This window comes from Corvus cornix, chromosome 12 (assembly GCF_000738735.6).
Source record: "Corvus cornix cornix isolate S_Up_H32 chromosome 12, ASM73873v5, whole genome shotgun sequence".
In the NCBI taxonomy this organism is placed as follows: Eukaryota; Metazoa; Chordata; class Aves; order Passeriformes; family Corvidae; genus Corvus; species Corvus cornix.
The window spans coordinates 20,946,125-20,965,911 of record NC_046342.1 but is presented as its reverse complement, the minus strand read 5'-3'; the positions used below and the strand labels follow the sequence as shown (position 1 = coordinate 20,965,911).

Below are 19,787 nucleotides of genomic sequence, written 5' to 3'. Positions count from 1 at the left end.
AAAAACGCCCGGGGCGGGGCGGGGGCCTCCCCGAGCTTCGTTCCCTACGAGGTTCTAGGCTGGGGCGGTCGTGTCCCTCGGGGGAATGGAGCGGGTGTGTGTGTGTGAATGAATAGATTGAGGAGGATGGATGGAAGGGGGGAAATTATGGAGAGAAGGGAAGAATGGGCAGGGGGAAAAGGATGAAGAGAGGGAAAAGGATGGGGGGCGGGGGAGGGTCGAGGCGATATGGAGGGAGAGGAGAAGGCGGGAGAGGGGATGAAGAAGCGCATGAAGGAGACCAAGTAGGGCACAAAAGGGGGTCCAAGGGCGGTGGAAAGGGAGTGGGGACACGAAGGGGGGGCACGCGAAAAGGAGGCCAAAGGACCCCGCCGCGCCTTTAAATATTCGCGCGCCCGGGCATCCGTGCCGCATCCATGCCCTGCACTCCCCACGGGGACCCCCGGGCTCGCCCCGCGGCGGGCGCTGCCTGCACGGAGTCGGTCCTGCCCCGCCCGGTCCGGCCCCGCGCGCCGCCGGCCGTGCGGGGCCCCGGCGCCGCCACCGCCCCCCGACGGGCCGCGCGCGGGGCAGGGCGGAGGCGCGCGGCGCTGACCGCCCCCGGCCGGCACCGCCACCCGCCCAGCCCGCCGTCCGCGTCCGGCTGTCCCGCTGCGCTCCCGTGCCCCCGCAGGGGCTGTAGGGCCGGGCGCGGCCTCGAGGGGCGAGGGCGGCGGGGCCCCCGGGACCATGCGCTGAGCGCCCGGAGCAGCCGGCGAGCGAAGTTGGGGTGGAAGATGAACAACGCCGGTAAGTGCGCGGGCCCGCCGGGAAGGGTCTCTGCTTCTAGACATCTTTTCCCCGGGGCCGGCGAACGCCGGGCGGGCTTCCTTCCTCCGGCACCCTCCTTCCCTCGGGCCGGCACATCCCATCGCCAAGGATGGCACCCCCGGGCACAGCTCCTCCGGGGCTTGCATCCCCCTTCTCCCCGACATCCTTCGGGGCCGGCGGGTTCGGGGCCGTGCCGCTGGGGCTGGCACCTCTCCTTCGGGCACTCTCTGTCCAGGGCCGGCCCTCCTTTCCCCTGCGATCCAGCAGGTGCTCAATGGCTCCCCGAGGCTGTGAGTGCCCCATTGCTTGCCCAGCCCGTAAGGGATCAAGGGCGGGCGAGGTGAGGTGTTCCGGGGACAACCAGACTGGCAGACCGGCAAGGCTGCGCCTGCTAAGGAATGCGGCTGTGCGCCCACTACTCCCTCGGATACACTCAACCCTTCACGAAGTTCCTAGGGAATTTGCTGTCACTTTCTTTCCAAAAGTATATTTTTGGGGGGAGGTAATGTTTTTTGCAGAATTTGCTCTCTAAGGCAAACCCAAGCCTTTCCTCCTCCTTTCTGTTAACTTCTCAGAATTTTTCCTTGGAAACTGGGAAGGTGAAAGACATAGCATAAGGGAACAAGTCATTCAACAGTTAAAATATTAAAAGATGCCACTGGAAAATGGGGGCAAACTTTAAACTGTTCACCCAGACTTTCTGATTTTCAGGGGCGAGGCATGTGTGTGAAAAACATAACAATCCAAGAAACAATTATGGGTAACTGGAGTCATTTAGAAAAATTTAATGCTGCTTCCAGAATTAAAGATGAAGAGCAACAGCTCTTTCTTGTTAGCCCTAAAATTTTCCATTGTTTTCTTGTTCCAGGTGAATATTTCTGGGCACCTCACTTGCAATGAATGGGTACATCCTGAAGCCCAGAGATTTTACCGCTAGATACCTTGCCCTACAACTGTTCTGTTGAATCATTGTTTGCCAAAGCATAGGAACATAGGATTGGAAAAGCTCTTTTAGGTCAAGCCCAGCACTCCACTGTTCTATCAGTGTGTTTTACCACTGCTCTGAGTTTAAAGCAAAAGGTTCTCTTTCCTCTTGGAGTAGGGAGTGAGACACTTTCCTAAAATCTGGTGATATTTCCATTCTATTTTCTGATCCTGGTCTGGACTGGATTCTGTCCCTCCCAGGAGACAAACTCATTTGAAAATGAAGCCAGGCAAAAATTGCTTTAGCAATGATGCTCCTACCTCTCTTTCTTCATTTCTCCATTATTTAAAACAGACCAGCTCTAATCTACTCCTGTTGTCAGTGGAAGTGCAGGGTAAGGAATATCAGATGTATCCATTCGTAAAGACCTAAACTTTTTTAGCAGTTTTTATTTTTCAGGAATGTAGGACCGAATGGGACTATCTTCATTACCAAAAGCAGTACCCGTTGTTACTACTCCTTTTATTAATTCCTCCAATTATATCTTAAACAAAAACCTTTCGGGTTTCAGCTCTCCTGCTACTCCTGGTTTCCAGACCAGATTCAACACCATTTATTCGTGTGATTACATTGTCCTTTTGCTTAAAAATAGTTCTTTTCCTCTTCTGGTGTTTACCTCCAGGTTGTATTTATAGAGTGCTCATATCCCTTCTCAGCCTTTGTTTTGTATGTTCGCACAATGCAAGGAATGTCTCCCCCATCAGTGCAAAGCAGAACTTCCTACTGAATCGAGGGGTATTTATTAACTGGTACAACTTGGGCACCAGCATTAGCTATCTTTGTATTACAGTAAGTAATACATAGCAGCAGTAAGTAGAGTCATATGTGGAGGCATATATGTCAGCCTTGATCCCACAGAAGTTAAAATAATGACAGACAGAAAACTGGAAGGGAGATATGGATTATCCTCAGAGATGCAGAACTGATATGAAAAGAAAGATAAAGCAATCCACCCAAGGCCACAGGAAATCTGTGGTAAGAGACAAGAGACCAGACCAGCCTTATATATAGGACCTTCCAGCCTCTAGTAATTTTTTTGCCAGGTGCTGAAATGATGCTGCCCATAGGAAAAACGTACAGACGTTAGACTCCAGATTGTTCAGATATATAAGCAGACTGTATATTCTTTCAGCTGCTACTAAAAGTGATATAGGAAAAGATGCTGTATGGACCTGTCAGAGAATTTTAGCCATCTTTGGCACCTAAGAAGCAATGTATGAAACAACAGGTTGCCTGCCTCAGTGTTAAGTTACTGTTGTGAAAACGGAGCCAAACTGGTGACGGCACAAACACAATTACATGAAAAAGAAATATATGGTAGTAGTTTAGTACCAAGATTATTTGTCATGTACCTGTGATTTTTCATAGCTCAGCCCACCAGCAAGATATGTATGTACAGTCTGCTAGAGACAGTGAAAACACTGAAGAATTTTCAGGATCAAGATGGTTTTGGTATTGAAACATCCTGATTATATTGCCTTTTGATTTTTTTCCCCTTCTCCAACAGTGTTTCACTATGGGATGTTATGCTGTTGTATTGTATTTACAGATGACTGCAGTAAAGCTATATAGTAACAGAAACTTGTAAGGTATTGATCTGATATCCCGGAGTCATAATGCGTTGATCTAATCATAGAGGATGCACTCCTGTAACTGTACATAGCAACATTTTATTTCTGCAGAGTGGGATATGCTTTGACAGCCCAGCTGTTAATATTGCAGTTATGACTTTTAAGAAGACAAAATTCCCATGGGAATTGTTGGGATAATTACTACTGACTATAGGTCTGTCTTCACACTGTGGAGCCCTCTTGCTATATACAGAGTGCCTTTGATCACAGGAACATATACTGATAAGAGAGGATAGATGTTTCTCAAAAGTATCAGACTTACGAAGAACATGAAATACCAATTTTGTAAATATCTGAGGCATTTAGGGGCCAATGACCTGCTGATTTTGATTGGGACCTCGTATTTCAAGTTCCTAAAGTCCAAATTCTCATGCCATGTAAGCCATGTAAGTATCTAATACCTGTTCAAGTCAAACTGGTACCTAAATCTGGACTGAAGTCCCATTTGAAAGGAAGACTTACACTCCTACATGGTTTGAAATTCCTAGTCTGAGTACCTTTGCCATTTCAAGTGACTCCCAAGCAACTATTTTCACTTCTCATGTAACTTTTGTAATCTCAGACTTTTCTCTAGTGTGAAATAAGTGATGCACTTATATGCTGTAAACCAAAGAGAACTATTTCTACATTGAATATTGCACAATTAATGATGTCTCATTTATTTACAGTACATCCTGGGATCCTACCAGTGACAGCACTGGTGTTTTACGAGTTGAACCCCCTCAAAGGAATGATACTTTCCTTGTAAACCATGCTACCTCATCTATTTAAATCTCCAACACATTGAAGCAGGTTACACAGCTTATGCTGGGTACTTAATTCAGGATGACATTAAAATGGCTTATCTTCATAGGCAGCTTGAACACACCCTCGCTGTCTCACTTGGACAGCTGGCAGAGTTGTAATTACATATTCGAACCTACAGCCTTACATACTGGAAATGTAATAAATGAGTTTTAGGAGACGGTACTTGGCTTGCCTTACATTCCTGGCAGCATTACTATCGTGTTTTGTGCCCATTTTCTGGCCAGGTCCAAACCCAGCTGTTCATCTGCCAGAGAAGAGCTATCCATTTCACTTACAGTGAAGTTACATGTTATTTTGATAGGAAGCTCTGTCTACCATTCTGTCAGAACAATTTATTCTTTAAGGAGGACGCACTATGGTCGAATGATAAATGCAAGCTGAAATAGTCACAGGTACAGCATTTCCTCTCGCTTCTATTTTGTTAAGAACTTGGTGTTGTTTTGGTAGCTGTGAAAATTTTCTGCTTTACAGCTATATCGTGCAGTCACACTGTTTCCATGAGATTCTGGGTTTGTGCAGCAGTTTGCACACGCTGCTTTTCTCAACAGTATGAGCTCTTAGCACTGTCATTCTCTGACATGAGAGGGAGTCTTGAGCATGATGGCTGCTGCTATAGGATAAGTTCTTTGTTGTTTTATGTTGTTATCTAGTTCATAAAATAGAAATGCTACCATGAAATAACTTCTGTCCTTCCTGCTCCAAATAATTTTTGTCTCTAATAGTGTTTTTGCAAGCAAAAATAAATTTCTGTTTTTACTGCTATTCTTAAGGTTGCTTATTCCCACTTCCTCAGTAGTGGTACTTTGCTTGCTTCAAATGAGGAATTTGATCCCAGTCTTTCGAAGAACGTACAGATCTGCTTGATAATGGCAACTATATAGATGCAAAGACATACATGCATATCTATGTAGTATTTTAGTAGCACATTCTGATTTAAGAGAAAAACATTTATGTAACAGAAATAAAGGCTAAGGACTGGCTAGCTGTCAGTAGCGAATATCTGTAGTAGTTATCTCTGTAACATTATCAAATGGTGGTATGCATAGTGGTGGGACCAGGACATCCTTTTCCTTGGTAGGAAAGCAAACAAAAACATATAGGATGACAAAGTTTACTTTACGATGCAAAGATTGGTGAAAGGGTAATTAACAAAATAGGCAGGGCAGCTGTATAAACAGATCTGGATCATTAAGTTCGATCCATTCAAACAAATTACACTTAATACATATTACAAAGCAATGAATTTAGAGACAATCAACAGCCTTGGGAACAATTTAGAGGTCACAATGGACAAGCAGATCAACCTGATACAGTAACAAGCTAATGGAAAATTGTGAGAACTGGGCCTAGGAAAGTACTGAACTCTGTATACAGCATTATCAGTATGCAGTGTGGAATTCTTCTTATAGGTCTGCCCCATGTACTTTTATAGCAGCTATTGGAAAACTGGGAAAAGTTCTGAGAAAATTCAAAAGAAGATGCTTCAGGAAGGGCAAAATTGTCCAACTGCAAAGATTTAATGAGTTAATTTGTTCAGTTTACAAAAAAAGAAGAACGTACCAGGACATAGCTGTAGGGAAGTAGATATCTTCCCTAGAGAAAGACTGAACAATACAAGAGTCTTTAACCCCATGGAAGAAACAATAATAAATGCTGGAGATACAAACTGGAGATAGAAGCAAGGCAGCACTAACTGGAAATAAGGGCTTTATTTTTAAAATGAACAATTAATTGCAGGATTAAAATGACAGTGGTACTAAGGTATGTAGTCCACCGTTTGCTGACTTTGGACCAAAGCCTTCTAGAAAATCAGTTTTAATTTCATTCTGATATAGCAATGTGAAATTATAAAGCTCCTGATCAAAGCTGAACAAGACTTTCTGATGTCCTTGTCTGGATATTCTCTCTCTGCCTCCTGTTTCCTCTTACTTTCCATCTGTGGATTTAAATCGCTTCTTCTTGGGCAGAAGCAGTGGCAGACAAGACTTGGTTTCTACTGAGATTCTGGGTTTGGTGCAGTCCCACCCCGCTGTTGCAATATTGTCCCTTCACCTGCCCTATCACTTCCATCCAAAAGCTCTGCAAGTCCCTGAACAATGCATTTCTGCCCTCTGTCCTCAATGCCTTTCCCATTTTAACATATGTCTGAGTTGAATTAATGCCAAAGGCGTGAAGGAAACACAAGTCCACAAAAGTTCATTGGTCAGAAAAAGCTACTTTCAGCATCTTAAGAGAAGCCTGAACTGGATTGCAGCACCAGTCAAGGCTGGAACCAGTATCTGCACTGTGGAACTACGTACTTTCTTGAGCCACTCACAAAGAGCATGGCCCTGGGACGTGTCTGCATATATCCAGGCAAATGTGAAACCTCAGTGTTTAGTTAGTTCTCAGTGGTGGTGCTTTGTAGGTATGGTCCCTTCTAAGCCTTAATTAAATTCTAGGCTAAATTTGAAATCCTAAATTTGAAAACATTTGAAAGTGGGTAGTTGCAGTATTTCTGGTGATACCGCACTACAAAATGTTATTGTTTCAAAGAAACACTTGAACAGTAAAGGCTGCATGGGTTGATTGCTATTCCAGGAGAGCTGGTAGGCTACTGTTCACTGCTTAGAAACTTGGACGGGAGGAGACTAATGTAATGTAATTTCATACGGATCATGGCAGGAATGGAACTATGCAGGGTTGCCTGAAGGAAGGTGGGTAAGGAGAGGAAGCAGTCCTTGTCAGTACAAGGAAGCATCGAACAATAAGGGGAGGAGCAGGCTAAAGGAATTTGTATTCCCCAAGAGTTTCCTTTTAAGCACAGGGTGGGTGTGTCTCCCTCCAACATAAAATACATCCTAAAATAAACATGCACAATTATTTGTGAACATACACATTACTTATGGTGCAATGTTACATTGTGTCCATTTAGAAGTCACAGCCGGAACCTTTCAAGTGGCTCAGACAGCAAAGGAGGCAGAAACTGAAGCAGAATGAAATTGTTGTGATAAAAGGCAAGAAGCTGTGCTTTCTTTTGTTTGGGTTAGTTTTTTAAACAAACACTTGTACTCCTCCCACTGCCTCTCCCTCACACCGCCAGCAAAGAAAAAGGAAAATTGTTTAAGGAGCCTTGTGAAAGGCAAGATCAATGGACAAAGCAGTTAGGAAGAAAACTGTGTAAGCAAACAGTAGTGACCAGTAGCTGGCACAAGTGGGTAAGAGAAGGACATGACAATGCCTGTTACCAGACTGTGAACAGGGTCCGTTACCATAAGTTCTCTTCCAATAGCAGTTTTACTGAAGGTAGCGGAAGGAAAACTCAAGATTATTTGATCCTTTTGCTGTAGAAAATTATCATTGGAGGGAAAGTGGGTAACTGTTTAAGCTGTATTTCTTTTAAGTGAATGTCTCCATGGTTATTTTGCTTAAAGGAAATGAATTAATGACATTATTTTACTTCAAATTTGTTTATAAGACAAAGGAAGGCCCTGGCGTTCTCTACAGTTCAGTCTTTTCTTCCTTATTCACTGTTTCAGTACAGACACTCTCTGACGAGAACAAGGATGAGAACGTAGAAACTTCAAGTCTTGTCACATAACCAGGAATGGACTAGGTGTATTTGTATCCTACTCTTGGATATACATTCCTAGGAAAGGCCAGGCACTGCAGAAAGTGGTGTAGTACCTCCAAAGTGATGTTTTTTTCTTGGAGTTAGTCCTAAAAATGTCTTATTATGATGGTAAAGGTGTAAAGACTCAGTTTCAGCTAATAAAAATGTCATTAATTTTACTAACAGAAAGTTAGTTTAGGATGTTCAGTGATTTCAATAACTGATTTAAAAATGCAAAAGGTAGATCTTGCTGGGGCGCCAGGCTTACAAGATACTAAACCCACTTCTGTTGCCTCCCTGTTTTTAACTGGCAAGAATCTTCAGTACTCTGCAGCCTTCAACTGCTGCCTGCAAAAGAAGCAATGTTACTTCAGCAAAGGTGGTGTGTTTGGCACATAAAGTTTCTGACATAATGGGGAGGGAAATATGAGTTACCCATTCTGTGATTAGACAGACACCCAGCAGCCTAAAGCAGCAGCAGTAGATACTGTGAAGCACCACAGTAACTGCAGACTGGTGAATACACAGCTCTCTCTCCCTCCTTTTCCATGAGTTAAGTCTCCCACATGCAGCTGGATTGGATAAAACTCCAGATACAGAATAATTCTTAAGCGGTATACACGATAAGCCACCTGATTAGAACAGATTTTTCATTCCTTCTGGGCTAAGCTGAGATCACTGATTCAGTTTTCAACTTAGATGAAATCTCTCTGGTGTCTCATAACTCTAGAAAGACTGTTTTCTGATTACATCAGAATGACTCTTTGTCAGCTTTTTTCTGGGTATCAGAAGAAATTTCAGGAAGGTTAAGAAGATCAGAAGAAACAGCCTTTTATGTCTCCCAGAGTCTAACCAAATAAATAGGCCAGTGTAGTTCCTTACAAATTACTCCAATTATACTAAGATAACAGTAAGAAAAGTGGCATGCCACCAAATATCAGGACAATCAGTGAATCTTTTTCAAGCAGTTTGCATTCAGTATTCCTTTATTCTCAGTACAGTGCACAGCTCAGTTCTAACTGTCTGCACTTCCCCATATCTAAAGTCTGCATTTCAAAATACTCTAAATAAAAACAGCACAGTAGCTACACTTTCTGAAACTTATACCATGGTTTTGGATAGGAACTCACATAGGAATGGTGTCCCAAATTTTCTCTTTTGAGATGCTATTCCCTTATTTCTTGTGTGTAGGGAGTGAAGATTATGCTCAAAGAATTGTTTCTTTCTCTGTCATGATGAAATAGTTTGTCCTGTGCTTTTCCTTACAATGGAGAACTTTCCTTTTTCCACCACAATGTGCAAATTAAAATTATAAAAATAATTAGAGATTTCTGATTGCTTAACCATGTAATTATCTATTGATGGCTGGGAAACAGCAACAGGAGGAAACTACGTCTCCCTACTTATTACCATCTGTAACTATTTGTTATGCTGGCTTCTTCACATTACGTATTTCATCTCATCAAAAATCTCACAAGGGAGGATTCCTATTGCTGCCCATTTATGCAGTCTTTCAGCATTTCATTTAGTTTTTGAAGAATATTAATTTCAGGACCAAGACAGCTGGAAATGGCTGTGGCAGGAAAACTACTGTGAGTAAAATGGAGATATATACATGATTTAATCCACGTAGCTTCAATCTTGGTTATTGTCAGTCTGCTTGATTTCCCCTGCATGTGTCAGCACTACCACTAGAAATACGCGGCTGGCGTTATGTTACAAGATAATTAACTTTTTAAAATACATTTTGATATTTAGAGAAGATTGTACCTGCAAGGGATCATGGCATTTACAGGAGGAATGGAGGATCTTTTGACTACATGGCTGAAGAAGCTGTTCACTGAAAACAGAACTTGAGTTTAAACCAGTAACTCTCTTCATGTTTTGAAGTATTTAATTCAGTTCATTATAGCTCAGCTGCATAATCCGTGTAAAGTATTAGCTGAGCTTTTAGCCAACTATCTTATCCCTCATGATTATGTTTGACAGAGAAAACATAACTCCCTATTTTGTTACCACGGTAATGGCAGATGGGAAGATTGTGTGTCTGGGCATCAACACTTTGGTTAGGTTGAGCTAAACCTTAATCTGTTGGTAGAACTAATTTTGTTCAGTGCTGAAATTCTGCAAACTACCTCTTGAAATTAAAATAACTGTTACAAAGTGTTCGTACTGTGTTACATGAATGGCTACTATACCTGAAAGCCATTAGTTTCATTTTGGTGAAACACTTAAGCATCATTAAATCAAAGTGTTCATATTTAATGATTTGGCAAACATTTCTGTGGCAGAAACAAAAGGTCCCTTAATATTATTATTACTTCTGAATGCAGGAGGTGTTACACATCTGTGGGCACCTGTTGTGTGATACACCCTTGGCTCTGCAGCCGTACATCTTTCTCTCCCCAAATGTGTTGGGGCTGCATCTAGTTCAATTCAGTTTCGACCTTAAACTATGCTGGCTGAAATAGCTACAGTGCCACAGGGAGGGACAGTCCATATGCTTTGCTCCTTCAGTTCTCTTTTCAGAGCTCAGCCTTTTATTGGCTGGACTACTTCTGCATTACAAGTCATTGATAAAGTCTATTGTAGGATATATTCTGCAGGCTTTAATAAGAAACCAAGATGACTAATATGACTTTTGTCTCTTTTCTCCAGAAATCTCAAAACCACCATTAGCACCGAAACCAAAGATTATTGGTCATCTTTCTCCAGCACCTGTCTCCAGATTTTCTCCTTCACTGCCAAGGGCTGATATTCTTCATAACCCGAACTCTGTGTCTAGGGGTCCCAAACCGCCTATTGCTCCCAAGCCGAAATTCTCAGCTGACACTGAGGGCAAATCCAGTGTTTCTACCAACAATAATTTAAATAAATGTGCGAATGGGAAACTGGTGTGTCTTGATGGAGAGCTGTATGAAGGAAACCGATGCAATGCTGATTGCCTAGAATCCGAGGCAGATAATGAATACATTGTAGTTCCTGAAGTTCAGCTGACCAGAAAAGACTGCAATGATTTGGAACATGAGCATGATCAGAACCTAGATTCCTCTGTGGAAAATGAAGTCTCAGAAACTCCAAGAAAGGTGGAGAAGGAAGAGGATAACGTTGCTAGTGATGAGAATACCAGTAGTCGAGAAGTCATCGAAGATGAGCACCGTAACTCTTCAGATACTGCTGAACCAGGGGAACCAGACTCTGAGGAGTCAACCAGAGACTGTGACCAGTCGAAAGAACTTTGTGAGGAGTCCTTAGATGCCCCAGATGGGGATAATGATACTACCAAGAATGTAGATGAAGATGAGGATGTTGTAGGTGATTGTACTGAAGCCAAAAACAGGCAGGAAATGTCTTACAACCTGGAACTGGTCAAGAACAGTAGTGATTGTGAGACTGACGGTGAGAACATTTTGAATAGAGATGAGAAACTAATGGGTGATAACTGTAGAGATATCATTGCAATGCCACTGCCTGCAGATGAATCAATCCCAGCTTGTGAGAAGGCAGAGCAAGAGGAGGAGGAATTGCCTGAGGTTTTAGAAATGGCAGATGGGTGTCTAGCACATGATAATCACCACAGCGTGCATACAGAGCTTGATTTGAACATAGAAGGAGACTTAGAGAACGATGTCTGTGCAAGCCCTGACATGCTGCCTGAGGAGGCCAGTGAAGAAACAGGTCCTGGCTTAGAACTGTGTGGAGATGAACCCAGTGCCAAAAATGGTTTAGCAGAGTTCATCCATCAGGCAGCAGCTGAAGAGGAGGAAGTAGACCCAGATGAGCACAATAATACAAACACAGGAAATGGCAGTGATGGCTACCAGATCACTGAGAGGAGAAGTGAGAAGACATCAGAGGTAGCCTGTGAAGCAAGCAAAGACTCTGGGAAAGGGGAAGAAGAAACTGTGAATGCAGAGAATATGGATGATGGCTGTTCGATTGCACCTTGTGAGAATGAATGTGGTGAGGAAATACCCATGGAACATTCAGATGAGAATCTTCAAACAGAAAGGGCCTCTTTGCATGAAGATGGTATAATTTCTGATAGTCTACCTTGTGGTCCAGGGATGGAGCCAGAGCCAGAAAACGTGGCTGTTGAAGAGCATAGTGAAAATACTGTGGAAGCCTCTAAATCAGATGAGTTGCAACTCAAAGACAATAAGGTGGAAGCAAACAGCCTCAGCAAAAGTGTCTCAAGTTCACCTCAAGAGGTCCCACTTGAGGAAGACTTAGAAATCTGTAAGCATGGCAAAATTAATGTAGAATGTGGGACAAAATATGTTTTGCATGAAAATCTAGCAGTCCCTAAAGTGGTCATTGTGACTGATGAATCAGAGGAAAGAGAAACTAGCAGTGATTCCCTAGATGATCCTTATGTGCTTCCTGAAGAAAATGAAATTGCCCATGATGTGCAGACTGATTTAGGAGCTGATCATGGTAAAAGGGGTGAATTAGGCATGGATGGGGAAAACAACTTGCTGCCCACTGATCGTAAAAGTACTGTCACTAGAACACGATCTCTGTCTGGGAGAATGCCAGGCTATGTCCCAGAAACTGTTCCAGAAGAAACTGGACCTGAAACTGATTTACTCTCTTCCCGAAATGGCTCTGGGACAGAAGACTTAAGCAATAATTCCTTTTCATTGGAAGGAAAACCAGTGGAAGCCAACAGGGCTTTACCAACCAAGTCAAGACGCTTTATTTTATATCCTCGATCTTATTCTGTTGAAGGGAGAGAGATACCTATCTCTGTTTACAGAGAAAGTGATGTCTGTGTACTGGATGGTGTTAGAATAAAAAGGACAGAAGACAACCTGTCTTTGCCTTGTGTCAATGGTTCCTCAGGTAGTTTTTCCCAGCAAAATCATCTCTCATCATGTGGCGTATCTACTCCATCCTCACTTGTTGATATACCACCTCCATTCGAACTTGCCTACATCACCAAAAAGCCAATCACTAAAAGTTCACCTTCACTTTTGATAGAGAATGACTCACCTGATAAGCATTCCAAGAAAAAGAAATCTTCTTTTAAGAGGTTTCTCACTCTAAAGTTCAAGAAGAAAAGTGAAAATAAAGTCCATGTAGATGTTAATGTTTCTTCTTCAAGGTCCTCTTCAGAGTCCAGCTATCATGGGCCTCCAAGGCTGATGGAGCTGGACAGGAGGAGCCTAAGTAGCTCACCTCAACTAAAATCGCATGTGGGGAAGCTCCGTGCATCTGAGTCTTCCTCAGCTGTTCTTTTCTATAAGGATGGTAAAAGAAAAGGAACGCCCAAGTCCTTCAGTAGGAGCGTGGCAAGGGTGGAGTCCTTTGAGGACCGGTCCAGACCTCCTTTCATGCCACTGCCATTAACGAAACCTAGGTCTATTTCTTTTCCCAATGCCGACACATCTGACTATGAGAACATTCCTGCCATGAGCTCTGACTATGAAAACATACAAATTCCTCCTCGAAGATCCACGAGAGCAGGAACTTTCACCGAGTTTTTTGAAGACCCCAGCAGGGCATTATCTGCTGCTAATGAGAACGACGGCTATGTGGATATGAGCAGCTTCACTGGCTTTGAGAACAAGCAGCAAACCACAGACCAGGAAACAGAAAGGTACTGTAATAAATTATTATGTAAGACCTGCTAGCCTTGGCCAAACAAGGCTAGGTATCATAGGCAGATTCTCCATGTTGGTTGACTTATACCCCTCTCAGGAAATGCTTACAAGAAAGATTGGAAGAATACAAGACAAGCCTCTATCAGTGAAAAAAAAAAAGACTTCAAATTAACTCCTTACCTTGTAAATGAATACTGGATCTGGATCCTATGATTTGCAGGCAGAAAAAAAAGAATATTCAAAATGATTTGGTTTATCCAGTGGATCTAATTTTTGTGGTTGGCAGGGGAAAGAGGGAGAGCTTGCTTTGTTCTTCAGTCAGAAAGGTCTCTGACTTCTTGACTGAATGAAAAGAGAGCCTATTTGCTGGAAGGGGTCCTGCTTAATTTTTAATTCCTGTCAATTTCCCAAAAAAACAATATATACATAATTTATGTTTCAAAGTACATCAGTTAAGTATAAACCAGAAAACCCCAATGAACTAATCAGATTAGACAGTTAATTTTAGAAGTTGCTTTAAGATCTATCATGGCCTTTAGACAGAGCTCCTAATTTATAAATGAATTAAATAGGTCTGAAATCATATGCACTGCTTACATTAATAACAATCTTTCATCCCATTCCATTAGGTTATTTGCAAACAAGAAAATTTCTTTTTCATAGGAATGTAGGAGCAATGCACTCAACACCTTTGAATTTGAACCTGTTGTCAGATTATAGCATACAATCAGTGGAATGCAGAGATGTAAATAAGAAGTGTGTTTTCCATTAAGTTCATGTTTAGCAGGTAATGAGAAAACAAGGTGCAAAGCAAATGAATGAAAAGTAATGTCTTTAATGCAGTTGCATTTTGTTAGAGCTGTGTGAAAAAGATAAAAATCTTAGAAGTAAGGTTTTCATGTCCATTTCCATCCATCATTCTCCAAAAGATTTAATACTTGTGTTTCTTTGCAACATTTATTTTTTCTGGTCCTCTCTCTTGTTATTGTGGATGGAACAAACCATGGGCATTTCACACACCCCTCTTAGGGTATTTCAGACTTAGGGAGTAAAATAATTTTTCTTTAACACCTCTGAATGAGTCTTGCAAACCATTTCTAAGACACAAATGATGTGGGGTAGTGAGTAGGACATGGGAAAAGAGATTGCATCAAGGCTTAAGCAGTGGATTCAAACGCACGTGAAACAGAGGGATGTGGAACACAGGCCTATGGTCTAGCTCTCTGGAGCGGGTGGCTGCCTGCAGTGTTGGGAGCTCCAGTGATGCTGACACAAGAGACATGGTGGAGCACAGTGCAGCTTCGCAACACACACCACCACATCCCCAGAACAATGAAAGCTACATTGCTCACTTGCTTTCAGTAGTTTGCATTTCACCCAGCACACTGACATTTGCTTTTGAAAAAACCGGCCAGTTCTTTGTGTCTGTGAAACGCCACCCATTTTAGGTAGTTCTTGAAGAACCAAGTTAAAAATATTAGGACTACGTCAACTGCTGTGACTTGGGCCCATTTATGAACTTCCTGTGGAAACCTGTAGTTTCAAAGGGAGAGCCAATCCAAACTGGTTCAGGAAGTCTCGAGGTCAAGGCATGAACATAATTCTTCAGCCTGCTGCTTGTTGTGCATGCAGTTTTTGCCATTGGGAGTGAAATGAAGGCTAGGCTCCTGTACAGCCCCTTTATCAAGATAACCAGGGTGGAGGGGAAGAGCACCAGGCAGACATAATTACCGCTGAGATAGCTATTATTTGCTGTATTTGTCAGCATGTTTTGGACAAAGACATGCCTGAAAATCTTTGATGAAATGTAAATACACATCCCGTGTAAATGCACATCCAGTGGCATAACAGACTTGAAGAACCAGTATATGGTCTAATTGTAAAGCAAAGCAAATTGTACAAGCAGGTGCACTTATTTACACATGTATACATGATGTATGGATATGGATGTTTTATTCACTGCTAAAGCAGTCTGGCCTAAAATACCTCACCATGGATTTAAGATTTCTAGTACGAATACCTATCAAGCATACCTCTGCCACAACCACACAGGGATAAAAATTACTTTGAACTGCAGCTTGGTCATGTCCAGAGGCCATTTTCAACTGTTTGAGAGTACAAGTGTGTTGGATTAAACCCTTGCAATAGATGGTATTTGAGCCCATGAACCTCTTTTTGGTGCATTCACCTGCAGAGCACTTGTATTTAGCATCTGGTGATACCTTATGGAATTGCTACATTGTTGATGAATGGCCAAGTACAACTCTTTATCACACTTCAAAGAACTGATTGTGAGAGTGTTATAAAAGATTATTATCAACCAGGAACCTTCACTACTGCGTATGACTGGGGAACAGCGGGCTGGGACGGGAGTTCACAGAACCTGTCAGATGAGAAGATTCGCTGTTTCATTTTCTTGCTTAAAAGGACAGACCATGTGTAGTAGATTTAAACCAATAATTTCTAATTAGAAGCAATCAAGTTTTTACATCTGATAACTGAAGTATTCTAGAAATAAATCTTAACTTAAAAGTACCATTGCCAGAACAGAACTGACAACACTGCCCCCCGAAGAGCAGTTATTGTGTATCCCCAAAATCTAGTTATCTGGTATTAATAATTAAACTCTGATTCAGGTGTATGATAATATAGATCATCATTAGCCTTCTGTATGGTGTAAGAATAAGGGGTCCTAAGAGGAAATGAACAAAATTCCCCTAATCTTTACCCAGTCCACATAGTCTGAAGGCCTGAATCAGACCCAGTTTTCATTTTCCTGTGTAATCTACAATGACCTTGCCTTGCCAGGGAAGTTGGACCAGGCGGTCTCCAGAGGTCCCTTCCAAAACTAATGATTCTCTGATTCTCTGACTCACTGGTTTTTGAAAATCACTTCCTAGCTCCTTTTCTCTGAAGATTTGCACTATAGAGTGCAAAGCAACACAAACCAATTGTTCAGGCTGAAAGAAAAGATAGCTGTGCCCCACCTCTGGGACAGTACACTGTAACTACAGCATTGCCTTGACCCTTCACAAACCAAAGCAATTTCATCATAGTTACTGGCTTAAATTGCATCAGATGGAAGTCAGTTAGAGATAAAGTATTCTGCATATGCCGTAAAGAATAGCTTCACTAACCTAGTTTGACTGTCAAAGCATCAGCCATGCATATAGCAGTGTGATAAACATCAGGGTATTAGGAAAGGGGTACTTCAAACACTCATTTCATAGTTTAGGAGAGAGAGAGAGAATCTTTTATCAGCATTTAGATAAGGTCAGGAAGATGGTCAGGAAGTTTTCAGAATTTCATTCCCCCTTTTTTGCTTTCTGGTTATAAGTCTCAATCATTCTTTCTGCTAAGATGCTCAAAATCCAGAGAGAAAAGAAGATAGGGAGAGGAATAAAAGGAGTATTCCTTCAGTTCCACAGCTAATCCCACTGTGATGTTGAATACTCATAGAAAATAAGCTGAAAACCTGTGGTGTTGTAACCTGTACATTCCTATATCCTTCTACATAAAATGGTCATTGATACATACTAGAAGACCCTCAGTCTGATCATCATACTTAACCAGCAGCAGGACTTGCTCAGACTTTGACTCTCAAGTGAATTTTTGTGGGCCAGTGTGAGGATTGCAGTGCTATGTCCAACTGCACCAAGGCTTATGTAATATCTAATAGGTCTCTAGAATTGCCATCTCATGCCTGTAAATTATCCCCAGGGCTCCAACCTTCCATTGCTTTTCAAGACATAGGTCATCTATCTGATGCTTCTCAGCCTGAGTACAAGCAAGAAAGCTGATCACCTCTTCCATATACCATTCCTTTGCAAATGTGTTTTATTCACAAGGGATGTGCTTCTTCCAAGAAGAAGAGAGTGAAAAAAATTTATTTAGTAGAAAGTCAGAAAAAAACCATAGTCTATGTGTTAAGCAAGTGATATATTTTCTTTAATTTCACCAGTCTGAAGCAGGAACACACACGTACTTAGGGACTGGTACAACAGTGCCAGCATCTGAAGTGCTAATGTTGGAGAGGATGCTTCATGGGTAAGCAGCTCCGTTCAGAGTTTTGTAAGCAATCCTCTTCCTGCATAGCCAGAGTCAGTCTGGGCTTCTGTCAGGCCTACATGCAAGATCACAAGGATGATGTCAGCACAGACCAATTCCAAAATGTATACCAAAATCATATCATAGTTAGACAGCAAGAGAACCACTGTTTATGGTTCATGGATCATGGGGGACACAAATCCCCCTTCCTTTAAAAGGAGAAAAATCCAGTGGATAAGCAATTAGTTCCCCCTCCAGTGAATACTTATCTGTCCCCTTGCCTCACCACAGGATTCATCACCCTATGTTCAAATTATGACACTTAGAGTGATAATATCTTCTCTGCTCCCTGCAGGTCATCAGTCACTGATTAGCAGCTTGAGCAGTCTGTATGATTGGTCCATTACCCTTTTGTAGCAAACACAAAAAACAGCCTAACAAAAGTTGAGCATAAGAAACATCTTAGAACATGACTTCTCTGCCTAAAAATTGTCTGAATAGCATCCTACTTTATACATTTATATGTCTTTTAGCTTAGGATGAAATTTAAATCATTAATAATGACTTTCCTCCAACATAGCACATATTTTTAACCAATGAAATCAAGATGTCATAGTCTGGGTTCTCTCTGTTCCTTCAAATGAGAAGTATGTAGGTTTTGTGAGATTATATCACCAACTCTTAGAGAAGCACAGTATAGTATCTAAAAACAGGATATGGTGGATAAGGTGAAAGTCTAGAGATAATTATGAAATGGAAGCTTCAGTATAAATAGTTCATACATGACAATAGCAATTATCAAGAAAGGACAATCAGTGTTGTCATGTTTATCACAGTAAAATAATAACACATTAATATTATATATCTTTTGTTAAACTGTGAATTGAGACCTGTTGAATTGTAAATCTGTGTCATTTATATAACCTCAAGGAAATTCACGGTGCTTTAATTTACATGAAAGACCAGTAAGTTTCCTAATAAAAAGAAGGTTCCTGTTACAGCAATACCGGTAGGTTTGTCAATATTTTTAAAAATCAGAGAAGTACTTGGTGAACTGAGGCTCGGTAAGGGTGCCAATTAACCTACAAGGCTATTATTTAAGGTTGAGAACAGACACAACTTGACAGTCTGATGTATACAAAGGCAGAAGCAAATGTTCAGGACTGTTCTGTGAAGTCCAGCAGAGCGAGCTGAATTAAACCTGCACACAACTGCAACCATTACAATGGGGAGAAGCTGAAGATGCCACCTCCTAATTTTTTTGAATTCTCTGAATAAATGAGATTTTCTTCATCAATATATTCTCCCCACTTTCCTTCATTTTCTTTTTCTTTCAATTAGTGAAGACATTTGAAAGAATTTAACTTCTAAACTTCTAAAATAGGTCAACGAATAATACCCACCGAGAAAAGAAATCAGAACTGATTCTAAAACAGTGGTCTGTTTTAGTGCTACTTAAATTCACGCACTTAAACTCATTCCAAGAGTATGAGAAAGTGGAAGGGCTTCTGTAAAGGATATTAGAAGGGTTTAGGAAGTGTCTTTGCAATTGGCCAGAGAGCCCTTTCATTCAAATATTAATCAGACAATAAAAAAAATTTTCAAATTATTTTACAGAAGATGTCTGAGATTATAGTCTGGCCCTGGGGAGCTCTATTGCTTGTAAGCAGAAAGCACTTTTTCTTTTTTCATAATAAATGTCATTACCATTATTTTCCTTTAAAAACTTTTACCCTTTAATGAGAGGTTAAGTAGGCCAAATCTTCGTCCCTTCTAGTGATCACGTGCTGTAGTCACAGATAGGTGTTTTTAAAAGCTTACATAAGAAAACAGGTGAGAAAGTGCATAAACCACAGAGAACATAATCTGAAAATTAATCATAGAGCTCATGATATCCAGTGTAGTACATAGCAGTCAAAAGTCCTTAAATACAAAACACAGTCTGTTTGGAAAGTTACTATCATTAACACATGGAGATGCTGATGTCCTCCTAATTATAAGTAGCTGAGCTTGGCCCTCCAGCTAGTCATTCTTCCACAGGCCCTTCAAGTTTGAACAGTCAGAGGAGCTGACGCTGCGATGGAGATTTTCCTGTGGTTCGATCAGGAACGCTGTGTGCAACTCTCTGGAACACGGAAACAAGTTTTTTGACAGGTTTCAGTGAATGAATCTTGCCACATGCAAAAACATCTTCCCCTTACTTTACCTGTTAGGATTTATATTGCATTTGGAAGGGAAGTCCCAATTTGAGACCTGAATTCATTAAGGCAAAAGGCAAGAAGTCGAACCGATACAGTGATTGGAACGAA

At 41.5% G+C, this 19,787-nt stretch overlaps 1 protein-coding gene and 1 long non-coding RNA gene across 3 annotated transcripts in view; one reads left to right on the top strand and one right to left on the bottom strand.

Moving 5' to 3' along the window:
* Positions 1-616: 616 nt before the first annotated feature.
* Positions 617-19,787, top strand: part of FGD5 (FYVE, RhoGEF and PH domain containing 5) — a 95,790-nt gene continuing 76,619 nt past the window's right edge. For both annotated transcript variants that reach the window (XM_039559273.1, XM_039559272.1), the window contains exons 1-2: positions 617-789; positions 10,484-13,427. In XM_039559273.1, the coding sequence (XP_039415207.1) occupies positions 777-789; positions 10,484-13,427 (2,957 nt within the window). In that variant the 5' untranslated portion in view covers positions 617-776. The remainder of the gene's footprint in view (positions 790-10,483; positions 13,428-19,787) is intronic.
* The window catches only part of LOC120410691, an 82,188-nt gene continuing 81,166 nt past the window's right edge, over positions 18,766-19,787 (bottom strand). Inside the window, exon 3 of the long non-coding RNA XR_005603003.1 lies at positions 18,766-19,603. This is a non-coding gene — a long non-coding RNA (uncharacterized LOC120410691). The remainder of the gene's footprint in view (positions 19,604-19,787) is intronic.